This window comes from Myotis nattereri (assembly GCF_964212035.1).
Source record: "Myotis nattereri genome assembly, chromosome: 12".
Lineage (NCBI taxonomy): Eukaryota > Metazoa > Chordata > Mammalia > Chiroptera > Vespertilionidae > Myotis > Myotis nattereri.
Window position 1 is genome coordinate 11,663,056 of NC_138087.1, and position 21,905 is coordinate 11,684,960.

The 21,905-nt window shown below is 43.7% G+C and overlaps 1 protein-coding gene across 2 annotated transcripts in view; it reads left to right on the forward strand.

The window, feature by feature from the left end:
- The first annotated feature begins 256 nt into the window (after positions 1 to 256).
- Positions 257 to 21,905, forward strand: part of HABP4 (hyaluronan binding protein 4) — a 45,208-nt gene continuing 23,559 nt past the window's right edge. Inside the window, exons 1-5 of one of the 2 annotated variants that reach the window (XM_081103867.1) lie at positions 257 to 798; positions 4,691 to 4,853; positions 9,421 to 9,582; positions 9,777 to 9,845; positions 14,873 to 14,956. In XM_081103867.1, the coding sequence (XP_080959993.1) occupies positions 408 to 798; positions 4,691 to 4,853; positions 9,421 to 9,582; positions 9,777 to 9,845; positions 14,873 to 14,956 (869 nt within the window). In that variant the 5' untranslated portion in view covers positions 257 to 407. The remainder of the gene's footprint in view (positions 799 to 4,690; positions 4,854 to 9,420; positions 9,583 to 9,776; positions 9,846 to 14,872; positions 14,957 to 21,905) is intronic. The other variant, XM_081103868.1, reaches the window with a different exon arrangement.

Consider the following 21,905-nt stretch of genomic DNA (forward strand, 5'->3'; position numbering starts at 1 on the left):
ATGTTGTGAATCCAGTCCCAGAGAGAACGCAAGTGGTCTCCACGCACCCACACGGGCGAACCTGCCTGGACCACAAACTCCGCGCTCCTCCCAGTAGCTCCGCCCCTTGGGCTCCGCCCCTCCCTGTGAGTCGAGGGGTGGGGCATAGAGGTCGCAGGACGTGACAGAAGCCGGCCTCTGATTGGCCTTCAAGGCGTGTCCGTAGAACAAGGGGCGTGTCTGCGTGCTCTGATTGGCTGTCCGGCGGCGGCTGGGCGGGCATCGGGGGCTGCGCGGGGCCCCGCGCGGGCAAGGAGGGCACCGGGCTGGGAGGGCTGCAGCGACGGGCGTGATGGGTCCTCGCCGCCGGCTTCGCTGAGACTCGCTCGCGTGGGCTGCCCCCGGCGGGCCCGCAGTGCCGCGGCGGCATGAAGGGCTCTCTGGGGAGCCCTGTGGCCGCGGCCGCCGCGATGCAGGAAAGTTTCGGCTGCGTCGTGGCCAACCGCTTCCACCAGCTGCTGGACGACGAGTCAGACCCGTTCGACATCCTGCGCGAGGCCGAGCGCCGGCGCCAGCAGCAGCTGCAGCGCAAGAGGCGGGACGAGGCGGCGGCGGCGGCGGCGGCCGGGGCGGGCCACCGCGGCGGCAGGAGCCCGGCCGGGGCCTCGGGCCCCCGACCCGGCGCGGCCGGCGGCCGGCGGGAGTCCCAGAAGGATCGCAAGGGCCTCCCGGCCCCCGGCGCGCAGCAGCCCGACAGCCCCGGGGGCGGCTCGCAGCCGCCCGGGACGCGCGCCCCGCCGGGCACCTGGACGCCCCCGGGTGAGCGCGGTGGCGGGAGGGCAAGGAGGACTGGGTCACGGAGGTCACCCCTCTGGACGCTGCGGTCGCTGGAACCTGTTCCCCAGAGGAGGGGCCTTTGGAGCGGCCGGGGGGGACTGGAGGGTCCGGGTAGCCCGAGCCGGTGGGGAAGCGCGGGGCGGGCGCTGTCGCCGCTCTGACCTTCCTGCCCCTCCGGGGTGGGGGCCGCAGAACCCGGAGCCGAGCCCCGCCAGCTGGGCAAAGTGAAGGGACCCTGCTGGGCGGTGTGCGGGTGAGGACGGGGTCGCGGGACTCCTGCCGCCCGCCGCGCACCCTCTGCGGGAGCGAAGGGAGAGACGCGGGTGGAGGGAGCCCCACTCAGGCGGCGTGGGGGGAGGTCGGGCGCCCGGGGCGGCGCGGCGGGAGTCGGGTGCGTGAGGAGCCGCGGGGGGAGGCGCGACGGCCTCTGTGACGGAGGGGCCTGGGTGACCGCGGGGGCGGTGACGTCGGCGCCCGCGAATGCGGAGCGTGGCGCGGGGTCCCCGGCGCGTCCCCTGGCCGGAGCCTGCAGCCCGTGCCCTGGCCGGAGCCTGCAGCACTCGGCCGGCCTTATGTTTAGATGCCGCACGTGGCGGCGGTGGGAGGTGTGACCTGTCACTCCCTCCGCTGCTTCCGGTAACCTTTGCAACGCGGCTCTTCGGAGTCCCCTCCCGCTGTTTCGGCGGAGGGAGGGGCGCGAGCATCGAGCCTCCCCCGACCTGCCTCGGTGGGGGTCAGCAAGAGCGCACCTGTGCTCCCTGTTCTCCTGAAATGGGTCCTCGGGTTTGCCCCAGGGGAGTGTGAGTGTGAGGCGTGCGGTTCCACCGCTGCGGCTCGGCTCTGCGGGCTAGTGCCCTGCTTGGTAAACATCGTGCATCCCACAGATTGGCATTGCAGGATGGTTACGGAGAGGTAAAGTTCGGCGTAGAGAACACGGCCAATAATACTGTAATATGTAGACTCATGCGGGGGGTCATTTTGTAACTTACATAAATGCCTACCACTATGCGCGCACCTGAACCTGATATAATAGTGACTGTCAACTGTAGTGGGAAAATGACCGAAAAGTTAACTTGTGCATCCCCTCCCTGGGAAAACAGCTGATGGAAGTACTGGGGCTCTGACTCCTGCAGCTAGGCAATGTTTACCTTTAGCTGTGAAAGCGCAGTCCAGCGATATGCTTGGAAAGAAGTCACTATAATACATTGAATTTATTTAAAAAGTTATTTCAAGACCCCTTGGTAGGCCAGTAAGTTCATGAGCGTGTTTAAATAGAGTGAGACTTGAGATATGATGTACATGTGGTATTATGTTTTATTTTTTCTCGTTTATTTAGACGAATATGGTAATAAAAGAGCAAGGCTGAGCTTTTCCTCCTCCTTTATTTTAATGCAGTTTAAACTAAACTGCATTTAGTGCTACTAACATATCACTTTTTAACCCTTTTAAAATTAAAAATGCCATGCATTTTTGTTATAAAATTTTAAACAAGTTAGAAATGTATAAAGTGGAAATCCTTTATTTTTCCTGCTGTTAACACCTCGTATTTATATACATTAATGCACAAAATTATTTCTTTTTTCTTACTTTTTAAAAAATATATTTTTATTGATTTCAGAGAGAAAGGGAGAGGGAGAGAGATAGAAACATCAATGATGAGAGAGACTCATTGATCGGCTGCCTTCTGCCTGCTCCCGACTGGGGATCCAGCCGCACCTGACCTCCTGGTTCATAGGTCAAAGCTCAACCACTGAGCCACCACAGCTGGGCCTATTTTTTTTTTCTTTCTAAATTTAACTGATGTAAACTGGGTTTCAGTCTGCTTCTTTCACTTAGCTTTGTAATCTAGTATGTTGATAACTTTTTTCTGTCAATTGTTCATGATCCAGGTGATCTGGGTTTTGAGAACTATATTAAAGCTCTTTAATTTTGGTGTTGGAATGGAAATTTTGTCTTTCTAGTTCTTTTTTCAAGTATGTGTTATTTCAGGAGCTAACAGCTCATTAATTTCTGTCTACGCAGTTGCTGTACTAAGTTTATCTGTAATGGATGTTAGAGAGCTACTCTCTCAAAGTTTTGTAGCCCTAATTTATATAGACTGTTCTCTAACACTCAACAAATTTAATTTAGTTAGAATATTGTTAGTGAATACTTAGTGAGTCAAGAAACAAAGTCAAAACATGTTTGACATATAATGGAAACATTTATTAATCTCAAAAGGATGTGGAAATCATAAGATTTTCCGATTGAGGTTTTTAAGTCCTTCACTATTTAGTAATATACAGTTGACCCCTTGAATAACTTGGGTTTGAACTTCTCAGGTCCACTTACATGTGGATTTTTCAATTGACCCAAGTTGTTCAAGAGTCAACTGTACGTTGACCCTGGTGTGAGCCTTGCTCAATAAATTTGTTCTTGAAGTCCTCAGGGGCTGTTTTATCTTTACTTTACTTAGGCTTTCAGAACAATTGTTTTTGAGTCAAAGTTCAACTTTATTTTGTAGAAATCTCATTGAAAATTTTATTGTATTTTGTCCTTTTGTGGGCTTGGCGTTAGATCAGTGAACAGACTGCATGTGCCAGCCTTTTAGTGGAAAAGGCTAGTTAAATTCAGTGTTTGCATTATCCACTTGGAGCTGCTGATCCAGCACAGAAAACAGCTAGGTTCAATTGCAGTCTTAATCTTTTAGCACTGAATTGTGGGGAAACAATTGTACCTCTGTTGTCTTTGTGCTTTGGGTTTTGAAGAAAGAATGAAATATTTGTAGGGTATTGGAACTTTGTTAATACATGTGTCCAAATTATAAAATTTAGGTAGAAAATATTAAGTAGGAAAATGGAAAAATGTGTGTAAACATCTTCCTTAAGAGTCATGTTTGTCTAACTTGGAGTGGAGACCAGCTGTTTAAAAAATACTCATTAATTCAAATACATTTAACATTTTTACAGCCATATAACCAACCAATTGAAGGGTAATTTGTAGAAAAGTCAGAGGTACTGTAATAAAATTATAAATAATGTTTGGGGATCTATTAAATGTATACAAAGGAAAGATAAACATTTTTAGAAGATGATTTTGAAGTGACATTCTTCAGAACATGTTTACCAGGTATTACATGCCTATCAGACACAGACTCTGCTTAAAATTGTTAAAGCATCGAACTGGAGGGGAGTAGAGTATGATGAGAGGAGAGAGCAAAAGGCTGGAATGGCCTGGTCCCCGCCCCAGCTGAGTTCTGGCTCCACGCGTGGGAGATGCCTGTTTGGGCCCTAACTGGCCCATGTATGATTTGGCTAGACAAGTTTGGCCTCATATTTGAGAAGTATGATCATAAATACCAGGAAATAGCAGCAAAATCTGTTTCTAAATTAAAAAAAAGATAATGGTATAGCTGTATTTAAAAACAAAGACCTTAGTAGCTGATGAGAAACTATACTTGGGGTTCTAAAAAAAATATTTAAAGAACAGGATATTAATCTAAAATTTTCTGGATGTAGCTTAGCTGCCATGTTTCAATAAAGCTGCTTTTGTGAAACATCGTTGATTTAGCAATTATCTATATCCCTAGCTATCACAGAGTCATTGTGTAATACCTATACTTACAGGTTAGTTGGTGTAGTCTGTTTAACTTTATCATGCCTTTTAGGACATAAGAGAAAGCTTTGGTAGGCCAGTTACTAATTCAATAGTAACTTAAAACTTTTATTAAAAAGTAGTTGATGCTGGCTGCAGTAATATCAGCAACTTTCCTTCTCTAAACTTCTACATTTCCCCATGACATTGGTTTCGAGAAGAGTGAAATGTGAAAGTACCTGTAAATAACGTGCTGCTGTAGACCTCATGTTCATCTCTCCCCTTTGATGTTTGCTTGCAGGCCAGAAGCGAACTCCTAGAAGAGGGGAGCAGCAAGGATGGAATGATAGCCGGGGGACAGAGGTGACACTGGATAGAGCCGAGCGGAGATCCTACAGGGAATATCAACCTTATGAGACCGAGAGGCAGGCGGACTTCACAGCTGAGAAGGTTACAGAAGAAAAGTATGTACTGCAAACAGGTCTGGGCTAGGAGGGTTTAGGAACCAGCACAGTTTTCAGAGAACTGCTAGCCTTTGTGACCTTCTGTGGTGCCAGTCCTGGGAATAATTTGCCAGTCTAAGTAGCAAATCATATTACCTTAGGTGCCACATGAAGGATCTTCCATTTACCTCCTAAATGACGTTAAGTCTTGGTTCAGGCAATGATTTTACGATAAAAAATGAATTCTTTACTGCTAACTATGAAAAGCACTCTCATAAAAATACTGCACAGGAGTATGTTCAAGTGGTCAGATTTTCTTTTGAAGTTTAGGCTAGGGATATAATTATGTTTTTGATTTAGTATTATTAATGTAGACTATTGATGAATTTATTTTTTTATTTGTTTTCTAAATTGCTTTCAGAGAGGAAGGAAGAGGGAGAGAGATAGAAACATCAATGATGAAAGAGAATCATTGATTGGCTGCCTCCTGCACACCCGCTCCTGGGGATTGAACCCGGAACCCCGGCATGTGCTCTCACTGGAACTGAACCGTGACCTCCTGGTTCATGGGCCGACACTCAACCACTGAGCCACACCAGCCGGCAGTCCTTTAACTTCTTGACTACTAATCCCATTTACAAGTTTTTTTTGTTTTTGTTTTTGTTTTAAATATATTTTATTGAGTTTTTACAGAGAGGAAGGGAGAGAGATAGAGAGTTAGAAACATCGATGAGAGAGAAACATCGACCAGCTGCCTCCTGCACACTCCCCACCGGGGATGCGCCCGCAACCAAGGCACATGCCCCTGACCGGAATCGAACCTGGGACCTTTCAGTCCGCAGGCCGACGCTCTATCCACTGAGCCAAACCAGTTTCGGCCCATTTACAAGTTTTAACTAAAGAATTTAGCTTTGTAAAACTATACTAGAGCCCATTAAAACAAGCCTAAAAAACAAGAAAGTTCAGCAGACTAGCTCAGTGCGAGAGAACTGAGCAGATGGCAACTTCTGCAGATCTGTTCCCTGGCAGTTACACGTTCAAAACATTGAGGTGGTGTATCTGCCCCCACGTTGGAGGTGGGGGCTAGAAAAAGGTTTAATTCTGCCTTTTTTGGTGATTGCTTCGAATTTGCTGTGTAATGGCCTGTTTGCATGCTTATAAAGAGCTTCTGAATCAGAGCTGCTTATTTTAGGAAGCATTTGTGTTTTGTTTTCCTCACTTCAGGAATTCATTCTGTGGACATAAGGAAATTATAGCTCAAAGGCACAAACTCATGTTTGCAGGGTTTTTTTAGTAGCAAAACTATGAGTCTTTAAAAAGGATAAAATAGGTCTTTATATAGTAACATGGAAAGATGCCTGTTAAATGAAATCATGCATGCAGGCAAGGCTAGGGGGAGGGGGGAGGGTGGGATGTGGGGTTATGGAGGGATTTTTTTTCTTTTTACTTTAAAAATAATTTCACATTTACAAAAAGTTGCAAGAACTATACAAAGAGTTTCCATAAGCTATTATCCAGATTCCCCAAATGTTAACATTTACCACATTTGCTCTGCTATGCTCCTCTTCCTCCTCCTCTTTCCCTCAGTCCCTCCCCCTGCACATTCATAGTCTGTCTCTCTGTCACACACACATACAACTTTTTTCTTGGTCATTTTAGATGAGAGGAAGGTGCAGGAATGTCCCTTTATCCCTAAATACTTACATGTATTTACTAAAAACATGGTTCCATGATCAAACTTAGTAACTTCGGTACAGTTCTGTTGAATTCTCTAAGTTATGTCATCCAGAGACTGTTCAGATTCCACCAGTTGTCTTAGTGATGTCCTTTTAGCACAAGGACAAAGGAGTCTGATTCCGGCTCCAGCCCAGGAATGGGCATTGCATTTGGTCTTCTCTAATTTGGAACGGCTCCTTAGTCTCCCTTTATCTGTTATGAATTGGACTTTTTTGGAAAAGGACGGGCCATTTGTTTTGTAGAACAGCTCAAAATTTGAGTTTGTCTGTTATTTCCTCATGGAATGAGCTTACCTGGCAGGAATACCACAGAAGTGATGTTTTGTGCCCTTCTCAGAATATCACATTAAGAATATGTAGGAATTTTTACTTTCAAGGAAATTTGAAATTTTTTTTATGTCATGTGCCATCAGAAAACATATTTTCTTATAATTTCTTTAAAAGTACTTTTCTATTAATAAAGGTCCATAAGACCTTTAATAAAAATAATTTATAGTCTCTTGAAACAATTTGGAAAACATATGAAATTATAAAGAAAATTAAACCACCTATCTTACTGTCTGAGATGATTACTTGTAACACTTTGCCGATTCCCTTCCTTTTTATTTTTATTTTTAATCCTCACCAGAGGATATTTTTCCATTGATTTTTAGAGAGGGTGGAAGGGAGGGAGAGGAGAGAAAGAGAAACACGGACGTGAGAGAGACTCATTGATTGGTTGCCTCCCACACATGCCCCGACCAGCGCTGGGAACCTGTAACCGAGATACATGCCCTTGACCAGGAATCAAGCCCATGACCCTTTGGTCTGCAGGCTGATGTCTGACCACTGCACATCTGGCCTTGGCTAAACCACTTTTAAATATACAGCTCAGTGGCATTAAGTCCATTCGCATTGTTGTGTAACCATCACCGCATCCTTCTCCAGAACCTTCTCGCTTTCCCCAGCTGTTCCCATTAAACATTGGCTCGCCATCCCCCATACAGAAACTTCATTCCCTCACCTGGGACACAGACCCGTGTCTAGTTATTAGTTTTGTTGTACGAGAGCGGATGACGGTATGGAAAGCGAGCTGCTTGGCTCCAAGTTTCTGCCTTCTGCTTGTGCATGCAGAACAAAGCTTCCCAAGCGGGGTACAGGATTCCTCGGTCTCACCAGCCTGTGACAGAGAAGAACAATTTATAACCAGGGGAAAGTGAAGAAGCAATTGAGAATATATTTAATGGGGGTTAGGAGTGAACTTGTGGAACAGAGAAAAAATGATTAAGGAACTCACAGGTCTATATTTAGGGTCAGTTTCAATCACTATTATAGCTTAAATGAATTTGTAATTTTGTCCATATCTGATTGGATTTCATGTAAATTTAGACCTGGTTTTGACTGTTGGCATTATTTTCCTTGTATATTGTTTTGCTTCATTTCCTCTCAATGTTTAGGTATACTTTTTTTCTTTTATGGCCTGATTAAGAACTTAACTTTTCTTTGGTCATTGTTATAGAACTCTGCTTTAGGGACTTTAATATAGAATCAGACTAGAGGCCTGATGCACAAAATTTGAGCTGGGGGGGGGGGCAGGAGGGAGGGTGGTCCCTCAGCCCGGCCTGCACCCTCTCTAATCCAGGACCCCTCGGGGGATGTCCGACTGCCTCTTGCAATCCGGGACCACTTGCTCCTAACCTCTTGCCTGCCTGATCACCCCTAACCACCTCTGCCTGCCTGCCTGCTCACTCCCAACTGCTCTCCCCCGCCCCCCGCCGGCCTGCTCTCCCCTAACTGCCCTACCCTCCTGGTCTGATCGCCCCTAACCGCCTCTGCCTTGGCCCTGCCACATGGCTTTGTCCGGAAGGACATCCAGAAGGTCTCCCGGTCTAACTAGCATATTACCCTTTTATTAGTATAGATTCCAAATTTAACTTAAATATTTAGTATTAGAAGTGGAATGAATCTTAGAGCTATTTTATCTAACTTCATTTTTAAAAAATATGTTTGTGGCCAAAACCGGTTTGGCTCAGTGGATGGAGCGTTGGCCTGTGGACTGAAGGGTCCCAGGTTCGATTCCGGTCAAGGGCATGTACCTGGGTTGTGGGCACATCCCCAGTGGGGGATGTGCAGGAGGCAGCTGATCGATGTTTCTCTCTCATCGATGTTTCTAACTCTCTATCTCTCTCCCTTCCGCTCTGTAAAAAATCAATAAAATATATTTAAAAAAAATAAAAAATAAAAAATATGTTTGTGGGTGTGTGTTTTTAATTGATTTTAGAGAAAGAAAGGGAGAAGGGAGGGAGGGAGGGAAGGAGACACAGAGAGAAAGAAAAACATCAATGTGAAAGAGAAACATCAATCAGTTGCCTCCCACATGCACCTGGACTGGGGACCAAACCAGCAACCTGGGCATGTGCCCTGATCAAGAATCGAACCCGTGACCTTTTGGTGCATGGGATAACGCTCAACAAACTGAGCCACACCGGCCAGGTCCTAACCTCCTCATTTTATAAATGTGGAAACCAGGTCCAGAGAGAGAGACCTGCCTAGGACCCGCTCTCACCAGCTCCCCCACTTAGTAGCCATATGACCTTGGGCAAGTTACCTACCTCCTCTGCGCCTCAGTTTCCTCAGCTGTGGGCAATAGTCGTATATTACAGATTTGTTTGTGCGAATTAAGTGACTGTATGTGAAGCCCTCAGAACAACACCAGGGATAGTATGTGTTCAGTAAACGTTAACTATTAATTCGTTGTTCAGGCCACCATTCTTTCCAATATACTACAGCCATAATAGCCTTCTAGAATCTGTTTTTCTTAAAAAGCCTTCGCTCTTTAATCCACCACTTTGTATTACACCATGTCTTCCTAGACCAGCTGACAGATTTGATCGAGACAGACCCCTGAGAGGACGTGGAGGCCCAAGAGGGGGCCTGCGGAGCAGAGGCCGCGGTGGTCCTGGGAACAGAGCTTTTGATCGTTTTGACCAAAGAGGAAAACGGGAATTTGAGAGATATGGTGGGAATGATAAAATGTAAGTTCCTTTATAAATGCTATTTTCACTTTAAGACCTTAGTCGTACATAGTATGAATCTGTTATGTGTTAATATTTAGTTGCCTTTATATTAGTAAAGAGCTGATCCTGATTTAGCTCTTATTATCAACTTCTCTGAGTTGAAGATTGACTAGAGACCAGCTTGCAGTTTTAGGAAATATTTCTTTCTGTAGAGCAATCAGAACTGAAGACAACATGGGTGGATGTGGAGTTCGCACCTGGGGATCCGGTAAAGATACCAGGTACGCTGCAAATGTGTGCATTCTGTGAACCTACAGTTAAGTGGAAATCTCGATCCTTGCATGCCTTTCATGAAAATTATGTCCTCTGCTGTGCTTGCAAGTGTCTTTATACTGTGTTCTCTTACATAGAGGTTGATATTAGGCTTTTGTTTAGTGAGATAACTTAAAAATGGGTTTGCTAAAATTTATTAAAAACTTACAAAACTCAACTCCAAGAAAACAAACAATCCACTTTAAAAATGGGCAAAGGACCCGAATAGACACATCCCCAAAGTGGACATACAGATGGCCAAGAGACGTATGAAAAGATGCTTAATGTCACTAATCATCAGAGAGATGCGAATTAAAACCACAATGAGAAATCCCATGTCAGAGTGGCTACCACAACAAATCAACTAACAAGTGTTCGCTAGGTTGTGGAGAAAAGGGAACCTTTCTGCACTGCTGGTGGGAACGCAGACTGGTGCGGCCACTAGAAAGCAGTATGGACTTACCTCAGAACATTAAAAATGGAACTGCCTATGATCCAGCAATTCCACTTCTGGGAGTTTATCCAAAGAAGGCCGAAACACACTGATTTGAAAGAATATGTGCACCCCTATGTTCATAGCAGCATTGTTTACAATAGGTAAGATCTGGAAAAGCCCTCGTGCCCATCAGCAGATGAGAGGATAAAAAGCTGCAATACATTTACACCATGGAATACTACTCGGCCGTAAAAAAGAAGGAACTCTTACCTTTCGCAACAGCATGGATGGACCGGAAGAGTATTACGCTGAGTGAAATAAGCCAGTCAGAGAAAGACAAGTGCCATATGATCTCACTCATATGTGGAATCTAATGAACAAAATAAACCAACAAACGCAATAGAAACAGACTCAGAGAACAGACTGACAGCTGTTAAAGGGGAGGGGGTAGGAGGGCTGGGTGAAAAAGGCGAAGGGATTAAGTGAAAAAAACAACCCTCATAGACAACGGTATGGTGATGACCAGAGGGAAAGAGGGGCGAGGGAAAGAAGGAGGGGATAAAGGGGGCGTAAGTGGTGATAGAAGGAGACTTGACTTGGTTAGTGGTTAGTGAACACCCAATATGTTATACAGATGATGTATTATAGAATTGTACCCCTGAAACTTATATAATTTTATTAACTAATGTCACCCAATAAATTCAATTTGAAAAATTCTTTCATTTTATCTTATTTTAGCCAAACACATTTGCCTGTTTGCTGATGGTGCAAGCACATGACATTACATTTGCATATGCTTCAGAATGTGTTTTAAATGCCTGGATATTTAAGAGATGACCATATGTATCCTAGCGACTGGCATATCCAATGTAAAGATGAAAGGTGCTCTATGGCACTCATTTTGGATTGGTTTGTGAGCCCTATACTTTACTTCTCTGTGACCTTTCAAAGTTCTTTTATACATTGCATCTTGATTTCCTGAAATCATGTGCAGATTGAAGCTCATCTGAGGTTCAAATTTGACATTTCTCAGGCATCATGGTACCTCAGATCTGTGCTAGTTTTGCTCCTTAAGGGAGGTGCTCGGTGCTAATGTTTCTGTCATTTCTTGGCTGCAGGGACAGTGCCTGCGTGGTGTCTGCAAAGGGACAGGTAGGAAATACCTCCAGGTAGTGTAGGGTGAGGAAGGGTCACCTAGGACATGTTGCAGGCTGGCTTTCAAGTTGGAACTCTTGAGAGGATCCAGACTTCCACTTTTCTCCTTTGGAATATAAGCTTTTTGCATAAACTTATCTTTCATAAATTTTATCCTTAAAGACAAATGTAGACAGTAATATCAAATGTAGCATTAGATTGACTACCATTGCACATCTGTATTGTCCTTGAAAGGAAGAAAAACTCGTTAAATGTTCTCAGTCGGGGGTTCTATAGGATCTTGATTACAAATCTTTTCATTTATTTTATTTTGCTGTGATAATATATATGTACATTTTTTTGTGATAATATATTTCTTCAAAGTAATACAGGCACCTCTTGAATGATCTGATTTACTACTTTAATACTACCATGCCATTTCAGTTTTATTTGTTTTCCTTTATTAAAATGTTTCTATTGAATTTTAGAGAGAGGAAGAAAGAGGGAGAGAGTGACCTAGATTTGCTGCCTCCTGCACGCCCCCTACTGGGGATCGAGCCGGCAACCCGGGCCTGTGCCCTGACCACTAATTGAACCTGCGACCTCTCAGTGCAAGGGACGATGTTCAACCAACTGAGCCACACCGACCAGGGCCATTTCAGTTTGCATCAGAACTTAAAATTATTTTTGGCTCCAAGAGATTAGTTACCTAAGAGGTCAGTATTGGCTTTGCAGCACGAAGAGATGACCATATGTCTCCTAGCAACTGGCATGTCCGATGTGGAGATGAAAAGTGCCCTATGGCACTCATTTTGGATTGGTTTGTGAGCTCTAAACTCAAAGCTCTTAGGTGGTAATAATCTTTAATTGAGAGATTTTTCGTAGCTTGACTTTAATTGTTTACTTAAATTGAGATTTTGATTTGCCATGAAAACTGTGCAGTATAGTATAGTAATGTGCTACTTTTGGTGAATGAGGAAAGAGGAGAGGTAAGCCTAACCCATAAGTGCGTCCCTGGCTGACCGGGCCCGATGCTGCCGGTTCAGTGTAGGGGTGACGAAGGGGTAAGAATCCTGTTCGAAGATCCTGGCAGTAGGACGAGATCTGTGGGCAGGCTGCTTTCAAAATGGCGGCCTGAGCCATTTCCAGTGTTATTGGTTTTTAGAACAGTTTGTCATAAAGTACCTGTGCTAAAAATAGAATTTGCTCCATCATCGTAATTTAAAGTATAATATCAGATATTATTTTTTTGTGACCAATTAAAATAGGCACCCATAAAGCAATTTTCGGCAATGTTGCCTTCCAGCTTCTATTGTGAAGAGCAGAACAGTTTAGTAATTGAACATTTGGCTGAAATCTGTTTGTGTCATTCATTTGTTTCAAGTGTGAAGTGTGATTGAATTTGAGCTGGGAAACAAAGCTTTGATGTGTTCAGCATAGTGTTGTGGAACATAGGTGTGCAAGCGGGCATTTTCTGTGTTAGAATAACTGAAGGCAAAGTGGACTTGGCCCTGGCCCTGGAGCTGCATCTTTCCTCTGACTAATCCAGCATTGGTGATTGACATTAAACAGAATAACAAAACCTGCCAAAGTAAATTGTGCGTGATATTGACACTTGATGGTTTTGTAGTTGTGGTCATATGGTTCTATAAGACCTGTAGATATAATGTTAATTTTATGTTTATTCACAAAATAATTTAGGTCAATATAGGGGGGCGATCTGTGATTTTTTTTCTTTAAAGTCAATTGCTCAAGATTTAGAAATACTGGTTTTTATAAAGTCTCTTTGTATTCCTCTACTTTTTTCCTTCCCCGTTTCTTTGTAGCCATTTTATGAATGTTTTAAAAAATATATTTTTATTGATATCAGAGAGAAAGGGAGAGGGAGAGTTAGAAACATCAACCGTTTTATGTATTTTTGAAAGCTATGACTGTAAGTGCAGTTATGTTTTTTATCCCGTTGGTTTATTACGTGGCCAAGAGAAAAATAGAAAGTTGGAGTAATTCAGTGCTGTGGCTGCTGATGCTAAAACCTCCCATGACCCCGCAGGGTCAGGCTGAGGTGCAAGCGCCTTGTGAAGGGCCTCCGCGGGGCGGAGCACACGATGTCCTCCCATCACAAGTGCATTTGACTCAGGACCTTTTTTAAAAGTAAAAATTAATCATTCAGACTTTGTATTGAAAAACTGAGTTGTTATTTTAAAAGCTGATGACAATAGCTTTGATTTGAAAATTAAAAATATTAATGTAGCCCTAGCCAGTTTTGTGCAGTGGATAGAGTGTCAGCCCACAGACTGAAGGGTGCCAGGCTCTCTTCCAGTCAAGGGTACTACCTCGGTTGTAGGCTCCATCCCTGGCCCCAGTTGGAGCCTGTGGGAAGCAACCAATCCCTGTGCCTCTCTCACATTGATGTTTCTCTCTCTCTGTCTCCCCCCTCCCTTCCAATCTCCCTCAGAATCAATGGGAAAATATCCTCGGGTGAGGATTAACAACAACAATTAGTATAAAAAGTCTATTCTGGCCCTAATTGGTTGGCTCAGTGGATAGAGCGTCGGCCTGTAGACTGAAGGGGCCTGGGTTTGATTCCGTTCAAGGGCACATGCTCAGGTTGCGGGCTTGATCCCCAATAGGGGGCGTGCAGGAGGCAGCCGATCAATGATTCTCCATTGATGTTTCTCTCTTCCTCCCCCTTTCTGAAATCAATAAAAAATATATATATATTTAGAAAAGTCTATTCTGTTATTGCAATTCAATTTCTTTACTTTAGAAAAAATAGCTTATTTTTTGAAGCTGGGTTCTGTACATAGAGTGTAAAATATTTCTAATGAATATTTAATGTCCATTATATTGACATTATATACTCAAATATATTGACTAATTTTAGCATTTTCCTGAAAATGAAATTTCTTTGCTGGGACTAATTTGTTTCTAAGTTATGTTTAGATAGGATTAATGTTACCATAAAAAGGAAAAATTAAAGTCATATATGTTAAAATTCAAATAGTTATTACCAGCTTGTTTGTAATCCACACTTATTTCTGTGGAATGTTTTTACTTTTATACCATTTTCTAAAAGTTAGATAAGTCATTTTATGGCCCCTATTAATATTGGGAATTTTCTAAGTTCAGAAGAGTTTTGAATATTTCTTCTGGTCCTTTATAATCTGTTTTAATTTTAGACCATTTATAGAAACTTCTATTTCTCAAAGTACCTTTCACATTTGTGAAAATAGTTTATATGGATTATCAATTGAGAGCATTTTGTCTTTTTATTTTAATGTGGGTTACCGGTGTGTGGGTATATAATTCCTTGAAGGATATGTACTTAAGAGAAGGGCACTGTAATATGTTTTTCTCTCTCTTGACTATCTGAGAGCATTGATGTCAACAAGTGTGTGTGACTGGGATGGTTCTTGCTGCTTTCAGTGACGTGGAGCCAGCTGCGCCTATGGAGGAGCCCCCAGTGGTGGAGGAGTCCCCGGATGCCCTGGAGGAGGGGTCTCCAGCCAAGTAGGTGTTTAGCTCTTTTTCCCTTTGGGTTATGGGACTTTTTGTTACCAATTTCTAAGAATGCTTCATGGAGCGGGAAGCTCAGGCCTTTTGTCACATCACAGAGGTTGATCTTAATGTATTCAAGTAATTGAACTGATAAATAATTCAGATCTAATGAGTGGTTAGTAATGATAACGAATTGGTTAAATTCGAGTCTTCTGTCCTGTGTCTATAACCTCTTTTCCACCAACAGCCTGTACGTGACCAGTCTCTCTTGTCATGACCCCTTCTCTTGTCCCTTTATTCTCCCTCCTCCTTTCTTCATGGAGCGGAGGCCCCTGGTCCCTCTCGAGCACTCTTGCCAAGTCCTTAAGCTTCCTGGCCAGCAGGATCCGCCTCCTGGATGGCTGTGGCTGTCCGCCTTCTCTCCGGCACCCATAGGCTGAGCACTGCAGGTCACTGTGGGTTGCCAGCATTCTGAAATGAGTCCTCCCTACAATGACTGCTTTAATCCTTTGCGTCTCCTCAGATCCCTAGCACTGCCCCCCATTTGCCCACACCTGCTTTTTCATCTTCTATATACAACTTGGCCCTCAGAGGAATTAGGAGCCATCAGATGGGAGCTGTGTCACCCTCCCATGCCCAAAGGTGCAAACCTGCCTCCTCCTGCGCCTTCTAGGTAGCGAAAGAGAGGCGCCACAGCTCCTCCCACCTGTTTCCTGCTGACTTCACAGAAACCTCACACTCACTAGCTCCTCCCCTCAGGTCTACTCACCTCCTGCCACCCTACTCTGGTCTTCCAACAAGCATTTTAAACATGCCCCACTTCTCCTATTTTCAATCTCCTCCTTTTGTCCCACATTCTGTCAGCCACCTTTCTTGGGGTGTGTGTTCTTCGTTTTCTCCCCTTTTTAAAAAAAATATGTTTTTATTGATTTTAGAGAGGAAGGGAGAGGGTGAGAGAGATAGAAACATCAATGATGAGAGGGAATCATTGATCGGCTGCCTCCTGCACGCCCCCTATAGGGGATTGAGCCCACAACCCGGGCATGTGCCCTTGGCCAGAATCGAACCCAGGACCCTTCAGTCTCAGGCCGACGCTCTATCCACTGAGCCAAACCAGCTAGGGCTCCCTTTTTACTTCTTATTTCACTCCAGGCCTGTCTCTGTCCTGTTGCTCTCTGAAAGTCCCCACGTCTCCAGGCCTGATGGATGTTTTGGTCTGTTGTGCTTGACCTCTCAGAGCATCTGACTTTATTGATCCTTTTTAAAAATATATATATTTTTATTGATTTCAGAGAAGAGACGAGAGGGAGAGAGAGATAGAAACAAATATCAATTATGAGAGAATTACTGATTGGCTGCCTCCTGCATGCCCCCTAATGGGGGTCGAGCCTGCAACCTGGGTACATGCCCTTGACCGGAATCAAACCTGGGACCTTTCAGTTCGCAGGCCAACACTCTATCCACTGAGCCTAACCATCTAAGGCTTGATCCTTTTTTTTTAAATGCTCACCAGAGGATGTGTTTAGAGAGAGAGAGAGAGAGAGAGAGAGAGAAACATTGATGTGAGAGAAAAACATTAATCGGTTGCCTCCCATATACACCTTGACTGGGGATCGAACCCACAACTTAGGTATGTGCCCTGACTGGGACCTTGTTTTGGTGTGCGGGACAGTGCTCCAACCAACTGAGCCACCTGGCCGGGGCTATTGATCTGAAGGACACCCTGCCATTGGTTTCTGGGATTCCTGCACTCTCTGGCGTTCCTCCTGCCTCTCAGCTCCTTTGCAGACTCCTCCTTGTCTCTCTGGTCTTTTAAAATATGAGTCTTCAGGGCTCTGTCTTAGCCTTCCCTTTCTAGTATCTTTCTGAAGGAACTCACACACTGTACAGCTTGAATTGTCGTCACACACTGACTCAGAGTGTATGCCTGGGCTCCCATCTTCAGCTCGGACTCCAGGCCTGTGGGTCTGCCTCCTGCTGGACACCTGCCTGTGGACATCCAGGCCTCCTCCTGCAGCGCATCCAGGGCTGAGGTCCCCCCTCCTCGGGCCCTCGGCAGGTGTCCATCTTGGGGAGCAGCATTGCCATCCAACTAGTTGCACAAATCAGACTCCGGGAGTCATCCTTGAGACGTCCTTCTTCTTGTCCCTCTCCCCCCAAAATCCAGTCTGTCACTCTGCCCTGATGATTGGTACCTTCTAAATCCACTACCTTCACGTGTCACAGGCTCAGCTGTTGTCAGCTGGTCTGTCACGGTGGCTCCCATGGGCTCCCTCCCTGCATGCTCACCTTCTAGCAGCCGTTGCCACACCAAAGTGGCTTTCACACTGGCGATGAGTTCCATGCCCTCAGCCTTGTGAAGACCCCGGTGGCGTTAGGCCCCTTTTCTGTTCCTTGTCCTGACCCGCATGGTCCTGTGTGTTCTGGCCCCTGCAGAGCGCCTGTGCGTTCTCTGGCCCACCAGGTGGCCCTTATTTGTGTGGCCAAATACCTTTCTCCTGCTCGACCCCCACACTTGGCACAGAGCTTCTCCAGGTGCTGCTGCCTCCTTTTTCTGTGCCTCCAAGCCCCTCTCCCCCACCTTCATCTATTTACCTTTTACTTACCCTTCAGCTTCCAAGAGCGTGTCTGTGGACTCCAAGCCAGTGTGCTGGGTTCAAATCCCTGCTCGGCCACGTAGTAGTTAGGGCAAGTTATTGAATCTCTATTTCCTTCATCTGCAAAATGGGAATAATAACAGGACTACATCAGAGGGTTGTTATAAGGGTTGGTTGCGGGTATGTGTATGTGTGTCACAGAGAGTAGGACCTGGCATATAGTCAGTGCTGTAAAATACCTGCTGCTATTTTTGCTTTTTTTTTTTGTTAATCCTCATTTGAGGGTATTTTTCCATTGATTTTTTGAGAGAGTGGAAGGGAGGAAGGGGGGGGAGAGACACAGAGAGAGAAACATCAGTGTGAGAGAGACACATCGATTGGTTACCTCCCGCATGCACCCCACCCTGGGCTGGGGATCGAGCCTACAACCGAGGTGAGTGACCTTGACTGGAATTGAACACGGGACTCTTTAGCCCGCAGGCCAATGCTCTATTCGCTGAGCCAAATCAGCTGCTATTATTATTGTTACTTATTCCTTGAGTAAAATGCTACAACGACTGATGATTTTGAAAGCTGTTAACTTACCCATTCAAAATTAAGAAATGCATTTAAGAAGTGGGTGAACAGTTAGCAGCAGTATTTAGACAGGGAGGTGGCTCAGGAAGCCGGTTAGCAGTGTGTGTATCGGTGGGAACGTCCAGCCCGAAGGCTGTGGAGAGCCCGAGAAGTCACTTGGTCTGGCCCTGCGAAGGCGTTAGGGGTGAATTAGCCAAACGTCTGACCAAATAAAGCGGCTAATCTTTAAGTTGACAATTTTGTATGGCCTGAAAATCATGTTATAAATACCCAAATGGCCCCTGGCAGAAAAAGGTTCCCCACCCCTTGTGAGAAAGTGAATTATTTTTAGGAAAAAAATATATCCTTTTTGAGCCAATAAACCATTTCTACAAATTTAACATAAAACAGAATAATAGAAAGTAAATTATAGCACTATTCTAATCTCTAGAATTGATTGCAGTACTCTAGCATTGGTAATATTAGACAAAATAATTCTTCCAATTAAACAGTTCCTCTGAAAGACAAAATAATGATTTGGTGGCCATCTCATTGTCTGCACTGTCCTCGCAGAGCTGGTCAGCAGATCTCCCCTCTCTTCTCTGCCAGCCAGCACATCTTCCTCTCTTTTCTGCTCACCGCAGTGGACAGTGAACATCTAGTTAGAACTGCAGAAGCTGCACGGTGGAGCCGCTGCGGGGCCCTCTAGTGGAGACTGCTGGGAAATTCTTGTTTCTGCACTGCCTTGTCAAATGTAAATGATCGCTAACATTTCTAATTGCACAGTGATAACTTTGGGTAATTTCACAGTAGGCTTGTTTGTAAGTGCATTAGAAGATGGTGATGCTCTCTGAGTATTAATCCAACACTCAGGCTTTTGACATTTAGCTACATGTATATCAGAGCACCTCTTGGTTTAGAACTTCTTGAAGGGTGAATTGAATGCATCGGTTTTATAATTTGGGGTGTTTGGGTGTTATACTTAGGTCTCTGATCCATTATTTTAAAAAAGTAATATGTATTTATTTGATCCCTTTTGAGTGGATTTTTGTGCACGGTTTGTGGTATGGATAGAAGCTCTTTTCTTTGCACATCCAGACATTCCAGCACACTGAGCATCATTGCTGAGAACCAGTTGCCCGTGAATGTGGGCATATTCTGTACTCTATTTTGTTGGTCTATCTCTATTACAGTAATATCACACGACCTTGATTACCCTTGAGTCACTTTTAATTTGTTTTCTCTTGCAATTTAGTTGTTAAACAACTAGGTCATGTGTCCAAAGAGTTTTCCAGAGTCAGAATTTTACTGAAACATCCTGTGGGCAATGGTATGCTGGTGAATACTTAATGCCTGGTTCTCTGGGACAAAAAGCCCATATCTGTTGCACTTGCTGGTTTCTGTGGTGTAAATATTCTTAAATGACTGATTTAAAACAGCCAATGTGCCCTAACTGGTTTGGCTCAGTGGATAGAGTGTCGGCCTGTGGACTGAAGGGTCCTGGGTTCAATTCCGATCAAGGGAACATGCTGGGGTTTTAGGCTCAACCCCCAGTAGGGATCGTGCAGGAGGCAGCCTATCAATGATTCTCTCGCATCATTGATGTTTCTATGTCTCTCTTCCTTCTCCGAAATCAATAAAAATATATTAAAAACAAAAACCCAACCAATGTGACATCACTGAACGCAGAGTTGGGGAGAGACGTGCAGTCGTGCACCATCATGTAGTATTTCCATGTGCACAGGTAGAGGTAAAATGTAGTGAAATAATTAGGGAATGTGAGTTGTGAGCATTCATTAACTTTTTAATAATATAGTTAATTATAAGAGTATACAAGTTAGTTTGAAACAATGACTGTGTTTAACATCTGGCTCACAAAATTCCTGGAATTTTAACAATTGGCTTTATGACTTGCTGCAAGCAGGCCAGTTCCAGCACAGCATTTCTAGTAGAGCATTTGGACACGTCTCTCTGTCCCTATGTTTTGTGTACTTCCTGAAAATGAATAATGAGAGAAGTTTAGTCAAATTCAGGTTCTCCCTGGCTGTTGTGGCTCAGTGATTGAGCCGGTTCAATTCCTGGACACATACCCAGGTTGTAGGTTCGGTCCCCTGTCAGGGTACGTACAAGAGGCAACTGATTGATGTTTCCCTCTCACATCAATGTTTCTCTCCCTTTCTCTCTATATAAAATCAATAATATAAAAAATTTGGGTTCAACTTTTTGGCAAAGTTGTTTAATAGGTTATGGAAGGTCGCTGATTATTATTGCCTTTGTCCATTGGAGCTGCAAATTGGTGATAGTCTGTCATTCTTTAGTTATTGGAATTATCTGCAGTAGAACTAGTTGATTGCATCAAGGTATAAGTTTTTTAAGGAAATACAAGATAAATAAAAGGTACTTGTTAAATAAAAGGTTATCCATTTTTAGAATAATGACTTGGTTCCCTAGAGTCCTTCCAAGGTGCCGATCTTTTTAAAGTGTCATTATGAATTTAGAGACTTAAACATATCTAGTGTGGTTCAAGCCACTGAGGTTTTTATTTAAACTGACCCATTTTCTTACTAGAGGGAACCTCTGCAAGTTGATTCTTGATCCTTTTGACACACATTTAGTGGTCTTTGATAGCTCTCTTGCTGTGGTTCCAGAGTCGTCATTTATACTTCCTATCCCATGCTTCATACTGATCCATTTTTCAAAGAGCCGTAGTCCTTTAAGAGAACGTGGTATTTAGATACCATAGTCTGCCCACTAGGGATGCTCACTGCTCCTAGGTTCGTGACTATTTCTAAGACATTTAACTGACAGCAAGGAAATAGATACATACACATATTTTTAAGGTAAAATGTGTTATGAGTTAATTTAATATTTCTCTTTGAAAGTTAGGACTGCAAAATTTTTAGTTAAAATTTTTTATATTTGTGTCTTATTTTTCCATGCTGAAAATCCCAGTTGTTAGTAACATTCTACTTTTACTCATGTGCAACACACAGCAGCCACATATAGTATTATCAACACTACCTCCAATAATGACTACTAAACAATTATATAGAGAGAAATGAGTAAATTCATATTTTAAAGGCACTTTAGTTTCTTCTGTTGGTTATATCACCAGCTTCATAAATAGTTGGATTAATTTGATTAATTTTGCTTTTAAATTTTAGACATTGAGATTTAATTTTAGCCTTTTTTTATAGTTGTGTAAAATATAATTACGTGTTTTCAAAAGTGCAGTCTGATAAAACATGATATTTTTCAACTAGCTTCTATCCCTGCTGTTTCCCTGATTTATATAATAATTTAAAAAAAACTATTATGTGTATACATTTGTATGTCTCTCTTAGGTGAATACTAACATACATTCCATTCCACCTTGCTTTTTCATCCATATGTGCAGGGGATGCTACATAGCACTATATATACAGATATTTCTCATTACTTTTTAAACTGATAAATATTCTGATGTTTAATAGCTATAATTTTCCACCAAATTTCTCTCTAGATGAGTTTGGGTTCTTTCCAGTATTTTGCTATTACAACTTTTAATGTCTTTTCATATTTTTGCCAATATTAGTTTAGGAGATACATCTACACTAATAAAAGAGAAAAATGGTAATTGGCGTACGACACTACCCTTTTCATTGGCTAATCAGGGCTATATGCAAATTAACTGCCAACTAAGATGGCAGTTAACTGCCAACAAAGATGGTGGTTAATTTGCATATGTAGGCACAATGCAGGGAGGCGAAAGGGAAAGCAGGAAGAAGCGCCCTGCCACTGACAGTGATCGGGAACCCAGCGGGGAGCTA